The 18,553-nt window shown below is 40.0% G+C and overlaps 1 protein-coding gene across 8 annotated transcripts in view; it reads right to left on the bottom strand.

Annotated features, from left to right (window-relative positions):
• Positions 1-2,027: 2,027 nt before the first annotated feature.
• The window catches only part of LOC135204289 (paired box protein Pax-5-like), a 225,951-nt gene continuing 209,425 nt past the window's right edge, over positions 2,028-18,553 (bottom strand). For 4 of the 8 annotated variants that reach the window (XM_064234438.1, XM_064234437.1, XM_064234440.1 and 1 more), the window contains 6 exons: positions 13,059-13,162; positions 12,382-12,527; positions 11,780-11,887; positions 6,001-6,360; positions 5,056-5,160; positions 2,028-4,427 (listed from right to left, as the gene is read on the bottom strand). In XM_064234438.1, the coding sequence (XP_064090508.1) occupies positions 4,111-4,427; positions 5,056-5,160; positions 6,001-6,360; positions 11,780-11,887; positions 12,382-12,527; positions 13,059-13,162 (1,140 nt within the window). In that variant the 3' untranslated portion in view covers positions 2,028-4,110. Of the gene's footprint in view, positions 4,428-5,045; positions 5,161-6,000; positions 6,361-11,779; positions 11,888-12,381; positions 12,528-13,058; positions 13,163-18,553 lie in introns of all 8 variants that reach the window. The other 4 variants (XM_064234442.1, XM_064234443.1, XM_064234441.1 and 1 more) reach the window with 4 other exon arrangements.

Raw genomic sequence — 18,553 nt, 5'->3', positions numbered from 1 at the left:
ATTTTTCCCTTCAAGTGATCAAGTCTTACATTTGTTTTTTTCATTTGGTACAGAACTGAAACAGCTAAAAGAGTTTGTGTGTATCTATATATATATATATATATATATATATATATATATATATATATATATATATATACATATATATATATATATTATACACTCTCTCTCTATAGAGGATCTTTAGTTCCCTCTCCCTGTAAAACAAACAATTAAAAGAGGTATAATACAACTTTCTTTCTGGAGATCATCCATTTAAAAAAAAAAGCACTTTGTTTTTCCAGATGAAAGCAAAAAAAAATGAACTCGTATTAAAATTTCACAACGAAATAACAAACCAGGTCTTTTTTGCTATATTTTCAATTCGTCTGCAATCCTTGCAAAAGATATCAATCAATTGATTGATTGAATCGATCTAGTGGCTTTACATGCTGCTGTGCACAAAACCCAGATTTAAAAATAAAAAAAATATCATAATTTACAAAACACAGAGTAACGTAGTATACAGGCGCAAAATATAATAATAATAAAAAAAGGTGAGAAAAACTACAATATATAAAAATTATAGACAGCTTTTTACCACACCCTGTAGCGTCGGATCTCCATAAGGAGTTTTGAACACTGGAATCTGCTTTTTCCATTCCTTAAGAGTAGAGTAGAGAGAGAGAGAGAGAGAGAGAGAGAGAGAGAGAGAGAGAGAGAGAGAGAGAGAGAGAGAGCAATAATAATAATAAAATTAATAGGTACTGATGACAAAAGGTAGTTTTCCGTTGTAAGATGGAGTATTTAAGTAATCATAGAACTGAGAGAGAGACAGAGAGAGAGAGAGATAGAGACAGAGAACTTTCGTAATTACTGCGACTATCATCATAACAATAATGATATAGTCACGTGAAAATAATAATAATTATAATAATAATAATGATAATAATACTCTAAAACAAGGAAGGATCATACTATACAATTCCCCTTCACAACACAAGACTAGTTCATTCTTGTAGCCAAATTATCATTGTGTTCTCTATTACTCCCCTTCTGTTCTTCTCCTTCCTGTCTCCTCCTGACGCCTTATATATATAATATATTTATATATTTATTTATTTAAAAAAAAAGAGAAACAAAACTCCACGTTTTCATTTCGTTTTGGGGCGGTTCCTTCATACAATTCCTGACCGGGCAGGTTTGTATGACCCGTAATTTGACTGACTAAAAATTAGAATTAAAACAAAAAATTAAATAAAAATCACGTTTGAGAGGGAAATGTCAGGTGAAAAAAGGTCAATATTATTTATGAAACGCAGAATCAGCAGTATTTGGCTTATAATACTGATCCTAGAACTTAAAACTTAGAAAAAAAAAATTCAATAATACTTAAAAGTGACTCGCGCGGAAATTGGGCAGCTAAAAAGGTGCGATAATGTTTAAATCTAAACAGAAAAAAAGAGGAAATAATACTGTACACATTGGAACGAAGTGGAAGGAGAAGTGTAAAAAAAAAAAATGGCAAAATAAATAGAAACAAAAAAAACATTCATCAGCGTAAAAATAATCCCTTAAGAGCTAGTCTCTCCTTAATGCTAAACGTATCGACCTACTATGCTTTACCATCCATTTAGTTTCCGGCAGATAGACAGACAGACAGACAGACAGGCAGGCAGGCAGGCAGGCAGGCAGGCAGGCAGACAGACAGACAGACGACTCATAGATAGGTCTCCTTTGTAATAACATAATCTCAGATCATGAGTTTCCCATAACAGAACGAAAGAATAAGAGAGACGAGACGGCGTTTTCTAGTGATCATGAATTGTCAATCTCAGCTTGCGTACAAGCTTGGTTGATTGCGTGCATGTGTGCGCGCGCGTGGGAGCGTGAGATGAGATCCATCCAACCGACCGCCTGACTATTTATAAAAAAGGAGAAGAAGAAGAAGAAGAGGAGAAGAAGACGGAGAAGCCTCTTTGGTTCCAATAGCCTATCAGAGGTCACGAAGTCGGTATCCCACAATACCAACCAACCAACACTATATATATATATATATATATATATATATATATATATATATATATATATATTTTTACAGAGTCGAAGTAGCAGACAGGTGAAATAATCCCCATTGTATTTTTATTTTGTTGTTAACTGTTGTTGTTGTTGCAGTTACTGTTTGTGTCTAAGCTCTTGATTTGAAGTATAGCCTCTTCTGACAATATCAGAGGTATGTAAAGTTTGCGTTTGTTTATATATTATATATATATATATATATATATATATATATATATATATATATATATATATTCATACATACAGATGCAGATATAATCATATACAAATTCATATAATTACATTATCTCTCTATCAATCATATCATATCCCTCAGAGGAAATCAGCCAGCGCTTTTATTGTAATAAGAATGACGCTTCAACAGTTTCATTCTGTTTGCTCTAATTTCATTTTTTGAGAGGGGGGGACGTGGGTGTGTAGTGTAGGTGGGAGATATAGATAAAAAAAAATAAATGACGTCTAAACAGGGATTCAGAGAGTTTTTGATCGACGCCAAAAACAGCAGTCAGTAGATGTAGGTCCTGGACAGCGATAAACCCCCAAATATGAAAAAAAACCAAACCCGAGAGATTTAAAAATAATAATAATAATAATTAAATGAATCAATGAAAATGAATGAAAAAATATAACAAACACGAAGTTACTGGTACTAGGGTGATGCCAACAATTCATCCCACGAAAGGAGGAAGGCTTCCCCAGACCTAGAGTGGAAAAGAGTGTGCGAACCATGTCTCCAGATGCCCTTTGTCGAAAAGTTTTTTTCTTTTTTTCATTTGTAGAAACTTCCCTCCCTTCAGGCACACCGGAGAAGGTCAAGGCCCTTGAGTGCTATGTACAAAGAAGAGAAGGAGAATGCCTGCTGGAGGAGGAGAGGAGGAGGAGGAGGGGTAGGAGGAGGAGGAGGAGTCGCGAAAAAAAATCTCCGTTTCGGTCAAGCAGTCATCTGCCAATCAATCATCTTCTCACTCGCTCATTTCCATTCTTTTTTATTTTTTATTTTTTTTTTTAAATGTTTCTGAAGTCTTTCTCGAGAGTGTGCCTGAAGGAGGAAGGTTTTTGGTTTCGTCTATTTAAGATTAGAACGTGTGGTAACTGGCTCAAGGGAAAAAAACCAAAAACAAAAAACCAAAAAAAAAAAAAAAAAAAAAAAAAAAAAAAGAAGCAAGCTCGTGACTTGAGTGATGATTTCTTTGGTATCCTAGCTAGAGATCGGTCCGTGCTTCTCACAAATGAAAAAACACGCACTCAACTAAACTAGTAGCCTCAGACAGAGACGTTAATCTTTAAAATGTAAATAAACTATTTCTTTCATTATTTTGTGTTTTTTTTTTTTTGCATTCATCATGGTGGTTGTTGTCGTCTTAGGGTCCTTTATTTTTTTTTTTGCACTCTTAACAGCACTTGCTTCATCTCTGCACTGTTATTTGTGTCTCCCTGATTGCAAGAACTGAGAAAACTCGGTTTTTTTTTTTTTGCTTCTGCGTCCCGTGGTGACGTCGTTATTAGGCCTAATCCGCCCCGCCTTCCCAAACGACGACGTCGAATGCCAGCAGCCATTGCACAGGGGAAGTAGGACTCGCAACTAATATATATAGTAGATGGCTCAGGTGTGCTTGCTTGCTAATGCCAACGTCTTTCGTGGAACAACAACAAGATCATCAGCCTCCTTCAGGTAACCAGCCAACGGCGACGAGGGGTTGCTCTGTCATGACAAAGAAGAAGGAGATGAAGATGAAGACGCACTAGACGCAGTAGACGCAGTGGAACAACAACAACGTCATCAGACTCCTTCAGGTAACCAACCAACGGCGACGAAGGGTTGCTCTGTCATGACGAAGAAGATGAAGGAGATGAAGATGAAGATGAAGACGCAGTAGATGCAGTAGACGCAGAAGACGACTCCAGAAGAGCATTAGACGCAGTCGACGACTCCAGAAGAGCATTAGACGCAGTAGACGACTCCAGAAGAGCACTAGACGCAGTAGACGCAGAAGACGACTCCAGAGGAGCACTAGACGCAGTAGACGCAGAAGACGACTCCGGAACAAGGCGTTACGTGCAGCGGTGGTGGTTCTGCCTGACGCAGGGCATCGCGCTACTGCTACTGCTACTACTGCTGCTGGTGCTGGTGGTGTTGCTTAATGACGACTGGAGCATGCGCAGTCTGGTAGCCGCCGCTGCGTTCAGGTGGTGGTTGTTACTACCGGCGCTAACGCCATGGTCACTGGCGTTACCGCTACTGCTGGTCGTAGTGTTGGTGTTGTTGTTACCACCGCCTCCGCCGCCGCCGCCGCCGTTGTTGTTGTTGTTGTGATGATTGTTATTGTTGTTGTTGTTGTTGAGGACACCATTGCCGTAGTTACACATATCTGGAAATCAAGAGGAAAGGTTAAGGACGATTAAGGACAATAGTGGAGAACAATTAAGGACAATAGTTAAGGACAATTAAGGGCGATGGTTAAGAAAAATTAAGAGCAATTAAGGACAAAGGCTAAGGGTAATTTAAGGACATCAGTTATGGACAATTTAAGACCAATAGTTAAGGAGGATTAAGAACAACATTCAAGGACTATAGAAAGATAGTAAAGAAATGAACATACCATGAGTATTTTCTAATAATAATAATAATAATAATAATAATAATAATAATAATAATAATAATAATAATAATAATAATAATAATAATAATGCCAAAGTAAAGATAAAAAAAAAATTAACTAAATATCTTTTAATAATAATATTGGCTGCATTACCAACATCTCATTGTAAATATGATGCAAAAAACAGCATTTTTGTAGAAACTAACCAAAGGATTATACAAAAAAAAAGAATATTTTTTAATATATAATAATAATGACCACATTACCAACACCTCATTGTAAATATGATGCAAAAAACAGCATTTTTGGAGAAACTAACCATAGGATTAGAACCCAACGTAAAGATAAAAAAATAAAAAAAGGAAATTAACATACATCAATACTCACAGTTACTTACTGAGAAGTCCTCCAGTTCCGTAACCGTATGTCGGGTATGTGGAGGAGTATTGGGTGTAAGGAGAGGAGTAGGTGTAGTCGACCATCGACCCTACGCTGGCGGTACCTGAAAACGAGGTCAAGGGTCAAAGAAGAAACTCCAGAAAGTCCTCGAGAATAGTCTCCTTAAGTCTTGCTAGAGAATTCATCTTTTTTTTTTTTTTTTTTTTTAACTTTTCCACTGACTCCAAAATGATCTCTTCAAGTTGTTTAGAAAATTATCTCTTTTTAAGTTTGATAGAGAATTGTCTCTTTCTTTCTTTTTTTTTATTAAAATTTTCCACTCCAAAAACAGTCATAGAGAATGTTCGCTTAAGTTTTATAATAATGAATCTCACAACTTTATTACTAGGGGACATTGATGTAGATTCAACATATACATAAACATCGATGTGAATATGCCTTTATATATATATATATATATATATATATATATATATATATATATATATTATATATATATATATATATATATATATATATATATATCTTTTTCTTGCTTTCCTCAACATTTACGAGATCATAATACGTATTGGATCGAAGCTCCAACGCACCTGCCTAACACTTGTTTTATGAAAAAGTAATTTATTATTTATTTCCGGTTGAAATTTTTTCTTTTTATTGGCGATTAAGTACAGGAACACTTAAATTGTAAATGGAAAAGGTGATTTCCAAATGTCATTTTTAAATACTTTTTTAGTCCTCTGAATCTTGGATAAATTTTCGTGAGAAAAAAAAAGAATTTGTCTTTTCCACGAAATAAACTTTCAGCTTTCGTATCTCTGAAGCCCTGGTGTGGCACAGTGCGTGAGCAGGACATGGCCAAAACAAAAGACGAGCACCTGGGTGGGCGTGTGTGGTCGTGCATGCGGTCGTGCAAGTGCGCAAGTGCGTGGAAACAACTTACCTGTGTAGTGTGTGATGGGCGGGAGGGTGGTATACGTTGGGTCGGGTGTGCTCGCTACATGGGCATGCATGGGTACATGGGCATGCGTGGATGTATGCACGGGAGTGGAAACATGGGCGTGATGTGTTGCTGCGTGGGCGTGCGAGGCGGGCTGCAGGACCGTGAGGGCGGTGGTGCAAGGCGTGTCGGCCTTTAAGGGCGAGGAGCACGGCGCGACCACGAGACTCTCCAGCGGCGTCACGCCCTCGCTGACGGGCGTTTGGTCCGCGTAGTGGGTGGGCTGGGTGTCTATGGTGGCGTAGCCAGGGTTGGAGGTCGGCTGGGAGGTGCTCATGGGGGTGTAGGCCGAACCTCCTCCTCCTGACGTGCGGATAACAACAACAACTCCCATCACACACAAGCTCCCTCTCTCCCTCTCTCTCTCTCTCTTTCGAGACTACATTTAAGCTACTCGTGAGGATCCGACCCCCTAGGGAGGATCTATACAGGACGAGGATGCCTGCCGGCCCTGTCTCTAAGGATACGTGGCCTTCAGTGGATTTAGGGCACTGGGCATCATACGAACTGAGTTTGAAACTTTGCCCTTGAATCTCAAAATGAAAATGCCAAATTTAATGAATTCGTTTTTAATAAACGCAAAAGATGAATGACTTGATACATGTCCTTCAGTGGTTCAGGATACAGTGAGTATCAGGATACAGTGAGTATCATCATAAATGCCTTTGAAACCCTACCCTGGAAGTCACCAATAGGGTCGTGACTCTCAAATGAAAATAATAAATACTTGCACAGATCCACTCGTCCGGATATGTGGTGTACACTTGAGCGACAAATTTGATGAATTTTTTTAAGAAACTTGAATACTGCGCTATTTGATTCTTTAACTTCCTTGATCATCTGAACCATTGCAAAAGGAAACAGTAAATATACTTCATTCAGGTAATAGAGAACACAACGACGTTTGATTTTACAACTGAAAGTCTCGCGGGCTAGGCATCCTCCTCTCTCAGAATACTGTACTGCAGAAATCTACCAGATGCAACCAAATGCTACTGAACTATAGAACATAAAAATGAAAACTTGAAAATTAAAAATGATAATCTGAAGAGGCAATCAGTTCTACAAGATCAAGTTCATCAGATGAAAGTGGCTTACACAAAAAGGAACTTTGATTAAATTGATTGCTGGAAATTACTCTTAATGAAAAACTCTCTCAGTCACTGATTACCTCTGCTTGTAATTATCACAAAACCAAACTGTTATCTGCTTAGTTCCTTAATAATAAAACTCTGGGTTGCATCATCCAATTAAAAAAAAAAAACTGGCTACTAGTGCAAAATGCAGTGCAATATCAAAGTGCACAGGTGCATATGTGCATGATTTAAAAAAAAACTAATAATCAGAATATTAACTCAAAAATGAATCTGAAATAAAATAACTAGGTTCTAGAGATGATGAAAAAAATAATGGAAGTTTTACATCCCAGTCTTGTCTGGGACTACCAAATGAATGCTAGGGTAAAAATGATTTTCGGTTAGTTCAGGTCATGCGTGGGGCATGCAGTTGGTGGATGTTTTGAGAATAAGTGTGACCTGTTGTGTACGTATGTGGGTATGCATATGTACACTCATATGAAATATATATATATATAGTATATATATATATATATATATATATATATATATACATACATCTATATATATACATATATATATATGTATATATATACTATATATATATATATATATATATATATATATATATATATATATATTTATATATACATAACCCAATGAGAGATACATACGCCTATGCAGTTAAGTAGTAAATACATTCCATACAATAATATTTGAACCTTTCAGGAACAAACGGAAGATGCAATGCTCATATCATGCTTGTAGTTATAGACAGTAGATTAAACAAAGACGAAGTTTAATGAGTAGAGAATGCTGATCCATGCATATTATCAACAGAGAATAAATAAATAAAAAATATATGGCCACACCAGGGAATATTCACTTCAAGATAAATGTATTGATAATGTATTAATAAACGATTACCAGTCACCTTTCCATTATACAATTTTAATTTAGGCGATGATCATGATATAGCAATGAAGCTATGATGAAGATATGATGAAGATATGATGAGGATTTAATGAGATAGTCCAGGTAATTTTTTGGGAAATGGCGATAAGATATGATGAGTCAAAGATATTGTGTATATATTATTATTACAGTATTTATTAGATTATTTATATATTTTTATTATTAATTATTATTATTATCATTATTATTATTATTATTACTTATTATTTTATTATTATTGATTTTATTATTATTATTATTATCCCAGACGTACATTTTTGCTCACAATACTGAACATCCAAGACGATAGAGGAATAAATAAATAAATAAATAATAATAATAATAATAATAATAATAATAATAATAATAATAATAATAATAATAATAATCATATTAATAATAAAAGAGAACTTTCTTCATTAAACCATTCTTTGACGTGAAAAATGAAAGTTTGGATTAAACCAAGCGACCAGAACAGAGTAGTTAATTAAACCACGGACAGGAGGATTAAACCAATGTAAACCGCCTTAATAAACCATGAGAGATAATTGAGTGGAAATTCGAATGAGAAATATTATTATTATTAGTAAATATAATTACATGATCTGGATCCCATGACATAAGAGTAGCTCCAACACCACGATTATGAGGAACAAAGGGGAAAATTTTTGGTTTTGAGAATTCTGGGTGTGAAAATATACACACACGCACACACTCATACATACAAACATACGAAAGCCAGATTTTAAAAGAGAGAGAGAGAGAGAGAGAGAGAGAGAGAGAGAGAGAGAGAGAGAGGAACAATGTCTGTTTGTCGAGCAGAGTCTACTGGTCTAAAACAATCCACGCAGAGAGAGAGAGAGAGAGAGAGAGAGAGAGAGAGAGAGAGAGGAACAATGTTTGTCGAGTAGTCTTCTAGGCTAAAACAATCCACAGACATAGAGGGACAGAGAGACAGAGAGACAGAGAGAGAGAAAAGGCTGTCTTCCCCAAGCTATAGTCTCACTCTGAACGAGTGCCAGAGGAGGCTACTTCTTCTCCTTCTTCTTCTTCAATAAATCAAACCGTTCATAGAATCTCCGCTTTTCACAGCAACGGAACGGTGATAAAATTCCATGGCTGAATACCGGCCCGCGACTGTAAAATCACCCTCCATTGTCCCTTCGCATTGTTGGCGGACGTATGATGAGTTATACCGCCTCCATAAGCCCCCAAACAGAAAGAGAAGAGGAAGAAGAAGAAGGAAGAGAGACGAGAGAGAGAGAGACGAGAGAGAGAGAGAGAGAGAGAGAGAGAGAGAGAGAGAGAGAGAGAGACTCCCTTAAAACACTAAAACATATCTTGCTCAGGTTGGCCTCGTATAGCTCAAGAGAGAGAGAGAGAGAGAGAGAGAGAGAGAGAGAGAGAGAGAGAGAGAGAGAGAGACTCCCTCAAAACACAAAACATATCTTACTCAGGTTGGCCTCTCCCTCTCTCTTTCTTTCTCTATCACTCTTTCTGTATATATTTCCGTATTCCTTTGGACGCACTCCATCCTCTCTTTCTCTCTCTCTCCTCTTTTTCTATCTCCTTTTGCCTCCGTATCGTAAAATATATTAAGAGTGAAGTCTAAAACTAACAAAGTTTGTGGAAACTGTGCACGGCAGTGTCCATTAAAAGTCCTCGAGAACTTCAGTAAAAACGGTGGTAAGAAGAAACGTTCATTTCCAAAATGGCCACCCGGGAGAGAGAGAGAGAGAGAGAGAGAGAGAGAGAGAAGGTGGTGGAGAGAGAGTCAACGTCCTGGAATATGACACAAACGACAGGCATGATTACAGGATATACACCTGCGTTTGCGAAAACGTATAGCGTGTGCAAGAAGACATCTGAAGTACGTAACACCCTTTGGCGAGACTAAAACAGGGAGCGCGCCCACGCTTTCACGCACGCAGACAGACAGACACACACATATGATTTTTAAAATACTAAACAAGAAGGGCAGAAACCTCGTCCGTGTCTGTCTGCCTCAAAATCTGTCATCTTATCCGACGAGAGAATTACGCTCTGTCACCCATACTAGGCCTAAGGATCTTCGCTGTGAGCTTAGCGTTCTGCTTTTCCCCTCAGTCTAACCAAATGCCATACGCCCCGTCGTCAAGACGTACAGTGCCACGTCTGTCAGCTTTCCATTCTCTGTCTTAAGATTTGTTGTTTTAGATTAAGCTGACCTTATGGCAGCACGGGCTCTTGCTCATAGAGGAGCCCGTAATGTCTTGAGAGCTGCGCTCCGCCACCTTATAGGCCTAGGATTTTAGCCGCAAGTATATCGGCCTATACTTGCCCTTTAGTCTAACCCCAAACGCTAAGCTCCGTCGTCCAGACGTATATAGTACCACGTCTGTTAAGTTTTCCTTTCCCTTCTCTGTTCCTTCGTTCGTCGAAACGTTGATAATGTCTTTGATGAAAATAAAGATTTAAAAAAGACAGTCTTTCCCAATGGAATCTTTAAGTAGAGGGTAGACTCCACGATGACTTCCGAACAAACTTGCCGGCTTAACGATCTCAAGAAAGAACTTGAAGACAGTGATTCAGCCGACTTTACGGCCCAACTTGGCAATAGCTTCTCTCTCTCTCTCTCTCTCTCTCTCTCTCTCTCTCTCTCTCATATTTCAAGGTTCACAAACACATACATATCTAAATCAAGTCCTTTTCATAGTGGTTTATCATTTTTCAACATGGAGTCAGTCTCTCTCTCTCTCCTCTCTCTCTCTCTCTCTCTCACACACACACATGCGCACTCACACATACATCATACATAACAAGGAAGAGTCGAATGTTGAAATTTTCTTTATTATAAGGATTCAGAAAATGCATAGTTGTCATTCGAGTTAGTTAGAAGGATGAATACCAGATGAAGAGTGATGACGTCACAACATGAACTTCTCACCCATGAGAGAAAATATGACAAATGTGAGTAATTATGACATGAATATCAATCATGATGGTAAAAGCCTATACATAAATCACAAAATAATTATTCTAGACATACAGAGTTCTTGCTCTGACCTTACACTAATAAACTTAAAACTCGGAAACAACTGGCTTGAAGTAAACACCGATTACCGATAAACCTTACTCAAAGATCCGCTTGAAAATGTCTACCAGACACTGGATGTCGTACTTAAGACCTGTCTTACCATTGTTAATTGAGACATAGCTAGGAATAAGGATTAGGGAATTGGGAAAGAGGCGGGGTGGGGGGTGGGGGTGGGGGGGGGGGGGGACCTGTCTTAATGTGGAGTTTACACTAGGCTTCACCGCACGCTGCATGTGTAAGACTCATCGCCAACTCCTCTCAAATTCTTGTTAGCCCCGCCTACTAGACTGCTCATTATTAGGGCGAGTTAGTGGTGTGGCGTGACTCTTGATGAGCAGTCCAGCAGGTGGGGCTAACAAGAATTTGGGAGGAGTTGGTGACGTGTCTTACGTATGCAGCGCGCGGTGTAGCCTAGTGTAAACTCACCTTTACCATTGTTAAATGAGATATAGCTAGGAATAAGGATAAGGTACTTGGGGAAAAGTTACGGGGACCTGTCTTGCCACTATTAAATGACATAGAGCAAGGGGTAAGGCTTATATAAATGCGAATGAGAAAGAGGGGTGGGGGGCGGGAGGGTGTTGGCTGGTGTTAGGAAGCGCTCCTTCAAACTCACCTTGCTGGAACTGCGCGGCTGTAGTGTCAAGGCCTGAGGGTGCCGCAAGGACGGGCTTCACATCTTGCATGGTAATGGGTGTGAGGGGAGTCAGTCCACTGGCGCTACCTGCAGAAGGCCGTTCCCAAGAAGCGGGCATCCGGGTTAGATTCATTGCTTAACTATCTGCAACATTTTTTTTTTTTTCTTGAAAGATCACCATTTTCATCAACAAATCTTTCTTTTACTTTTTCTTAAGTTTTTCTTCTTCTTACTGACTTGTTTTCAGTTACTTTTTCCAGTTACTGTTTCTGTGTCTAACCAAAACTATTCATTCTGAACTACAGACCGTCATACCCATCACCATGAATATATGCCCAAGGGGTGTTTTTTCAAGAGAAGGAACACGACCCAACGGGGTGGGTCAAAATCTCGCATCCCATGCCCAGGATTGATAATGCCCATACCTACCTACAGGTGTTGAGGAAGTGTCGGAAGGCAAAAGGGGTCTGGGTGAAAGGTGTGACGAAAAGGAGGAACAAGAAGAAGAAGAAGAAGAGGAAGAAGGAAGAAGAAGAAGAAGAAGAGAGAGAGACAGAAAAAAGCGGCTAGAGAGGACTTACCTAGCGAAGTGGCCAGGGGTGGGGAGTACACGTGGTTCGTGTTGGACTGGGTCATGGACATTGTCTCGTAGAGGGCGTCGGTGGACACTGACGAAGCTGATACCGAAGGGTAACTGGAGGGGTGGTCCACGAATGACTGTACGCTACTGCAATGGGGGCGAAAAGAGGGCAAAAGAGGTCACGTAAATGATGGATATTAAAACAAATTGATGGAGATGCTTCAAAACATAAAAATGATAGAGATCACACAAATGACGATCACATGAATGTTGTAGATCAAATAAATGATGGAGATCAAACAAATGATGGAGGTCATATGAATGATGGAGATCATATGAATGATGGAGATCACATAAATGAAAATCATAAATAATGATGGTGGCCAATAAATGGAGATTACATAAATGACGGAGATAATAAAAATGATGGAGATGATAAAAATGATGGAGATAATAAAAATGATGGCGATACATAAATGATGGAGATTATATAAATATCACATGAATGATGGTAGTGTTCTTCAAAATGATTCTACGCATATAACTTCTGAATCTGAAACACGATACATGTGTGGGCCTAGGCATAGTACACGAATAAACACTAAACGCAATATTTAGGTTAAAAAAAAAAAATTCATTCCCTCCTGAGTAAAATTCTTCAACGTCCAAAGTCATTACCTGTAAGGAGATGAGGCGCCCCCAGCAACGCTACTTCCGAGATCTGGCAAGAGTGTCTTGGCGTCTTCATTCTTCAACGTTGGCCACTGTTTGGACCATATCATCTGTAAAGAAGAACAAGATTCCTTTACTGGTAGAGCTCTAGCTTGTAAAGAATCATTAGGTCAATTTCCCGTTCTTGATTAAACGGTTTTATTGACTGACAACTGTATCAGAAACAGGCGTGTTTGGACCATGTCCTCTGCAATAAGAAACAAGATTCCTGTACTGTACTAGCTTGTAAATAATCATTGAATCATTTTTCAAAAAGCTTTATTGACTGCAAACGTAAATACTTAGAAACGGGAAAATGATCAAAGTTGATCCTATAAGAGTCAGGAATCTGAAAGAATTTTTTTGGGATGAGGTCAGGAATAAAAACAAGTATGGCGTGGGAGTAGCCAAGATTTCAGAGTCGAATGGGGGTTACAACGGTAAAAAAAATTCTTTTCTGAGGCAGTTCTGTTATTTTCTGCATCTATGAAGCTGTGCTAGCATTAGTTTTAATTACATAAACATCTATTGTAGCTGCTGCTTTGTAAAGCTCAAGGTATTTCATTCCTTTATGATTTTCTTGGTCTGTTTACCAATCGCAAAATCTTGGTAAGGAGGAGGAGGAGGAGGAGGAGGTTTCCAGCTCAGCTAGAACAGAAGCGCCTCTCTCTCTCTCCCCTCCCTACGAGCCTTCCTCGATAAAAAGAAAATGGACTCTTGGCAATCCGTTCCGAATCACATATCGTAAAAATTCCACCATGAATTATTCAGGAATCAAACACACCCAGCGCCAAGGGTAATCTTTATAATCGATTAAGGGCCTGAAACATCATAAAGAGTCATTGTGGTGAGAAAAGAGAGAGAGAGAGACGGAGCTGGACGCCCTAAAATAATAATAAAAAAAAGAAGGCACGAGAAGCGCCTTGGTTTACCGCACACATCTTTTACGAAAGCCATTCCTCACAGTCAGTGATTTATGGTCTAATGTCCTTTGGCTGTTCGCCTATTCGTAATGCAAACACACACGTACGGGGAACGCACGTGTCCCTCTCCTCTGCAGTGACAAGCATACAGTATACAGATGTATACGTATACGAATGTATGTATACTACGCTGAACCTACATAGGTCTATAAAATACACTGAACACTAGTCAGTCTCCAGAGCAGCTCGTTCCGTTTTCTGTTGTTTTTCTTGATCTCGTTCCCATTCTCTCCTAGTCTCTTCATCTATCGCACTGTCGTTTTCCCTTGATTTTTATAATTTTACTAGCCCATTCTCTGCTTCTTACTCTCTAATCACGCTGTGGCCAGCCGATAGTTGCATAACATTTCGAGCAAACAATTAATTTTTGCCATAGTCTGGTTTAGCCGGGCTCTTCGGCGGTCCAATTTATATTCATACTGGAGCATTAGTACGGAGGTTGAGGCGTGACCAATGACCTGCCTGATCTCAGCTGCCAGTGAGCTCCTCTCTCTCTCTCTCTCTCTCTCTCTCTCTCTCTCTCCACACTTCTGAAATGTATCTTACAGATACATCATCACTCAATCTCTTTAGGTGAAGAATGATGAACTGAGTAGCTCTATCTTCGGTAGGCATATGCTCAGACAACTGCTGACTTTGCTTTTTTTCTCTCAATCTCTCGAGATAAAAAATAATGAACTGAATAGCTATTTCAATAGGCCTATGGTCACACTATGTATGAGTAATCTTTTTAGTTGTACCGGTATACGTGTCTTTATATCAAAACTGCAAGCCGTATCCACTGTGACTACCTCAACGCGAGTCAGAAGCTGCCCATTTCAAATAAATCGATTACATTACAAAATACTCTGATTTTTTGGAAGTTATTGTAGATAAAAGGCGTCCCTCCCATTGGTGAGTGATATTTAGTTATGCCTGGCAGACTATCGGGTTACAGATAGGAAGTGCTGGAGAGACACTACACTTGTAAAATTGATCGGTGAAGTGTTCCAAGACGTGAAAGCAAAAAGGCGATGATTGCAGCCCTCTAGACCGCGTTCACCCCAGCTAACGGCTATCTAGACCGTGTTCACGAGACGGTAACACCCTTTTTACTGTGATTACCGTGACTCTGCTGCCCCTTTTAGCGGCGATTACGACGGCAAATAAATAATATCCTAATACGTTTACTTTCTCGTGCTCGCTGAGTTTAGAGCCGCGTAATTCGGTACATCTCTCAGAAAATGGAACCAGAAGCCATTAGTACCAGCCATTGATTCACTGGCACTACTAGACGTAAGTGTTGGCTGAGCACACTTCGGTGGCGAATTCACAAATTACAGTCGGTCACAGAACATGCTTCGGATGATTGTTCTGACCAGGGCGGCCCGACCCCACCCCTGCCCCTGCCCCATGTCCCCCCCGGAACCAACCAACAACACCAGCAGGTTTTCTTGGTTCTCACGATGGCTTAACTCAAGCCCTTTCTGTCGAGCATTACGTGGGTAATTCGGAATCGGTTAGGCAAACACGGAGATCGACCATAGGTCGTTCATATTTGATGAATCTCTCTGTCTTTGCGCTGCTTTGTGGGACATTTGAAAGCCCCACGAACCGGCGGTGAGCAGAAATTGCCCTCAATCTGAATTTCATTAATATTCCATCGCGTTCTGTGACATAAGTTGATCGTACGCGATGGAATTTCGTCAATTTTTAAATAGAAGTCGACTTCGTTATATACCGATTCGGTGGGTCGGCAGTCAAGGCTACATATAATTCGTTCCTTTCAACGAGGCGATTTCGGGTTTAAAAGTGTTACTTTACAGGAACGCCTCAGGAGTAAGGCAGTACAAAAAAAAAGGGAACTTGCGACTTCCAGCGTAGTTGCTACTTTGCTGGAACAGGAAGACCAGAGGAGGTAGGTAGCACAAAAAGTGTTGCGAATTCCAGCGAAAAAAGGTGTTGCGACTTCCAGCGTAGGTGCTACTTGACTGGAACACCAGAGGAGGAAGGTACCACAAAAAAAGAGGAACTTGCGACTTCCAGCATAGGTGCTACTTGACTGGAACACCAGAGGAGGAAGATACCACAAAAAAGAGGAACTTGCGACTTCCAGCGCAGGTGTTATAACTTTGCTGGAACGCCAGAAGAGGAAGGTGGCACTAATAAAAAGGAGCCTGCAAGTATTGGAACAATTAAACAACGTTCCAGGCACACGGAACAATTTCCAGGAGAGAGAGAGAGAGAGAGAGAGAGAGAGAGAGAGAGAGAGAGAGAGAGAGAGAGAGAGCCAAGCGTGTTCCAGTCAGTATTAAGGACAGCAGGATAATCCAGGCAAGACTTCCAGGAAGTACTATAGATGACACGGACGCCTTGTGATATGATAAGGATAGTGATATGGTGGTGCACTTGTGGCCCAAGATCTTATGATGATGATGATGGTGACGACGGGACTTTAGGGCCAGGAAGGAGATATAAAGTTCTGTGTGGGGGTCGGGGAAGGGGGGGACATGGGGCTACTGGTCTCAGGGAAGGAATGGCCCTCTAAGTTGGCAGTCTGCTGGCAAGAAAACGCAACTGGAGGAGGAGGAGGAGGAGGAGGAGAGGGAAAGAGAGAGAGAGAGAGAGAGAGAGATTGGGGCGCTCCTCCTTGGCCACCATGAACTGTGCCATAAACCAAAATGTCTGCGCCATAACTCCGGGGGTCTACGATCCCCGGCGCAAATAAAAGGCGAAAGGAGGACGCTCGAAGACAAATAAAAGGGACCGTAACTCGGTCGTAAATCAGCTGCCTCGACTAAATTGAGATTGGCACGCGGCCTCTCGGAATTTCAAAGCAGGTAATAAGGCCCGTGATTGGCTATCCCGTGACCGGGAATATGATCCAAGACGTGTGATTGGCCGACTTTGACCAGGAGCTCCCATATCATGAATTGACCAATAAGATTACAAATGAGTCACTACTCCTCCTCCTCCTACTCCAGATTAGGAGGGGGGGGGGGGGGGGGCCTTATGAAAGATATAGACGCCTTTGTTTGGGTGATTTCGAACCCCGGGGCCTCATAAATTTCTTTTATGGCGCCATTTTGTTGTTGGACATCTGAACTCCGGGTGTTTTTTTCAAATTCTTTGCCCAGATTTTTCTCGAAGGCGGAGTTTCATACGTCTCTAAGTTCCGTCGTCGAGTTTAGTTCCTTAAGTACTTTCGTTAGTGTCAACTTCTAAGACGATCTTTCCAATCTCCCTAAACGTGAAAATTCGTAAGTACCACACCAACTCTTCTCTCTCTCTCTCTCTCTCTCTCTCTCTCTCTCTCTCTCTCTCTCTCTCTATCTCAATTCCGTCAAGAACAAGTTCAGTTCTAAGTATTTTCGTTAGTGTCGAGTTCTAAGATGATATTTCCAATCTTCGTATACCATACAGATTCGTAAATGCCACAACAAGCCCCTCCTCTCCCTCTCTCTCTCTCTCTCTCTCAACTCCATCGTCAAGTTTAGTACTTACGTACTTTCGTTAGTGCCAACTTCTAAGATGACAATCTCCAATCTTTGTATACGTAAAGATTCGTAAACTTCTAAGACGATATTTCCAATCTCCCTATACGTAAAAATTCGTAAATGCCACACCAACCCCTTCTCTCTCTCTCTCTCTCTCTCTCTCTCTCTCTCTCTCTCTCTCTCTCTCTCTCTCCGTGTTTGTCTTAAGGGAAACAAATGACTGCTATCCGAATTCGACAGCCAAAGAGGACCCCGGGGCATAGTTCCTGCATGGATAATATTGTCAAGTACTGAGTCTGAGAGATCGATGTGAGCATCTCCTTGTCTTATCCTCTGATGGATGGGGTGTCGGCCTTTACGTTCTCATTAATGAGAGAGAGAGAGAGAGAGAGAGAGAGAGAGAGAGAGAGAGAGAGAGAGAGAGAGATGGTAGCACTTACGAAACTTGACGTATATGAAGATTGGAAGTGACGTCTTAGAAGTTTGAAACTTAGAACTAGACTTAGAAATGGAACTTGTCGATGGGGGTTGAGAGAGAGAGAGAGAGAGAGAGAGGAGAGAGAGAGAGAAGAAAGCGTAACAATATGCAGGCAATTACTTTTCGTAAAATGGAACGCAGGACAAAAAGATGTTCTGAATAATTCAGTTTTAGTTGTAATTAATAGCTTGGAAGAGAGAGAGAGAGAGAGAGAGAGAGAGGAGAGAGAGAGAGAGAGAGAGAGAGAGAGAGGGAGGAAGGCGTAACACTATGCAAGCTATTATTTTTTGCTAAAATGGAATTCAGACCAAAAAAATTAATGAATAATTCAGTTGTAGTTGTAATCAATGGCTTGGATTTGCTGTAGCAAAAACAAATGATAAGAAAATACAAAATATTTAATATATTTACACAATCAGAATACATGCATTATGTATATATGTATACATATAATCAAACTTGATCACTTGCACAATCCCGTGCATTCATACAATGACTACCAAGCGATGAGGACAGTTAGACCTG

Source organism: Macrobrachium nipponense, chromosome 44, assembly GCF_015104395.2.
Source record: "Macrobrachium nipponense isolate FS-2020 chromosome 44, ASM1510439v2, whole genome shotgun sequence".
NCBI lineage: Eukaryota > Metazoa > Arthropoda > Malacostraca > Decapoda > Palaemonidae > Macrobrachium > Macrobrachium nipponense.
The sequence above is the reverse complement of the archived record's forward strand: the minus strand, read 5'-3'. Positions and strand labels throughout refer to the sequence as shown.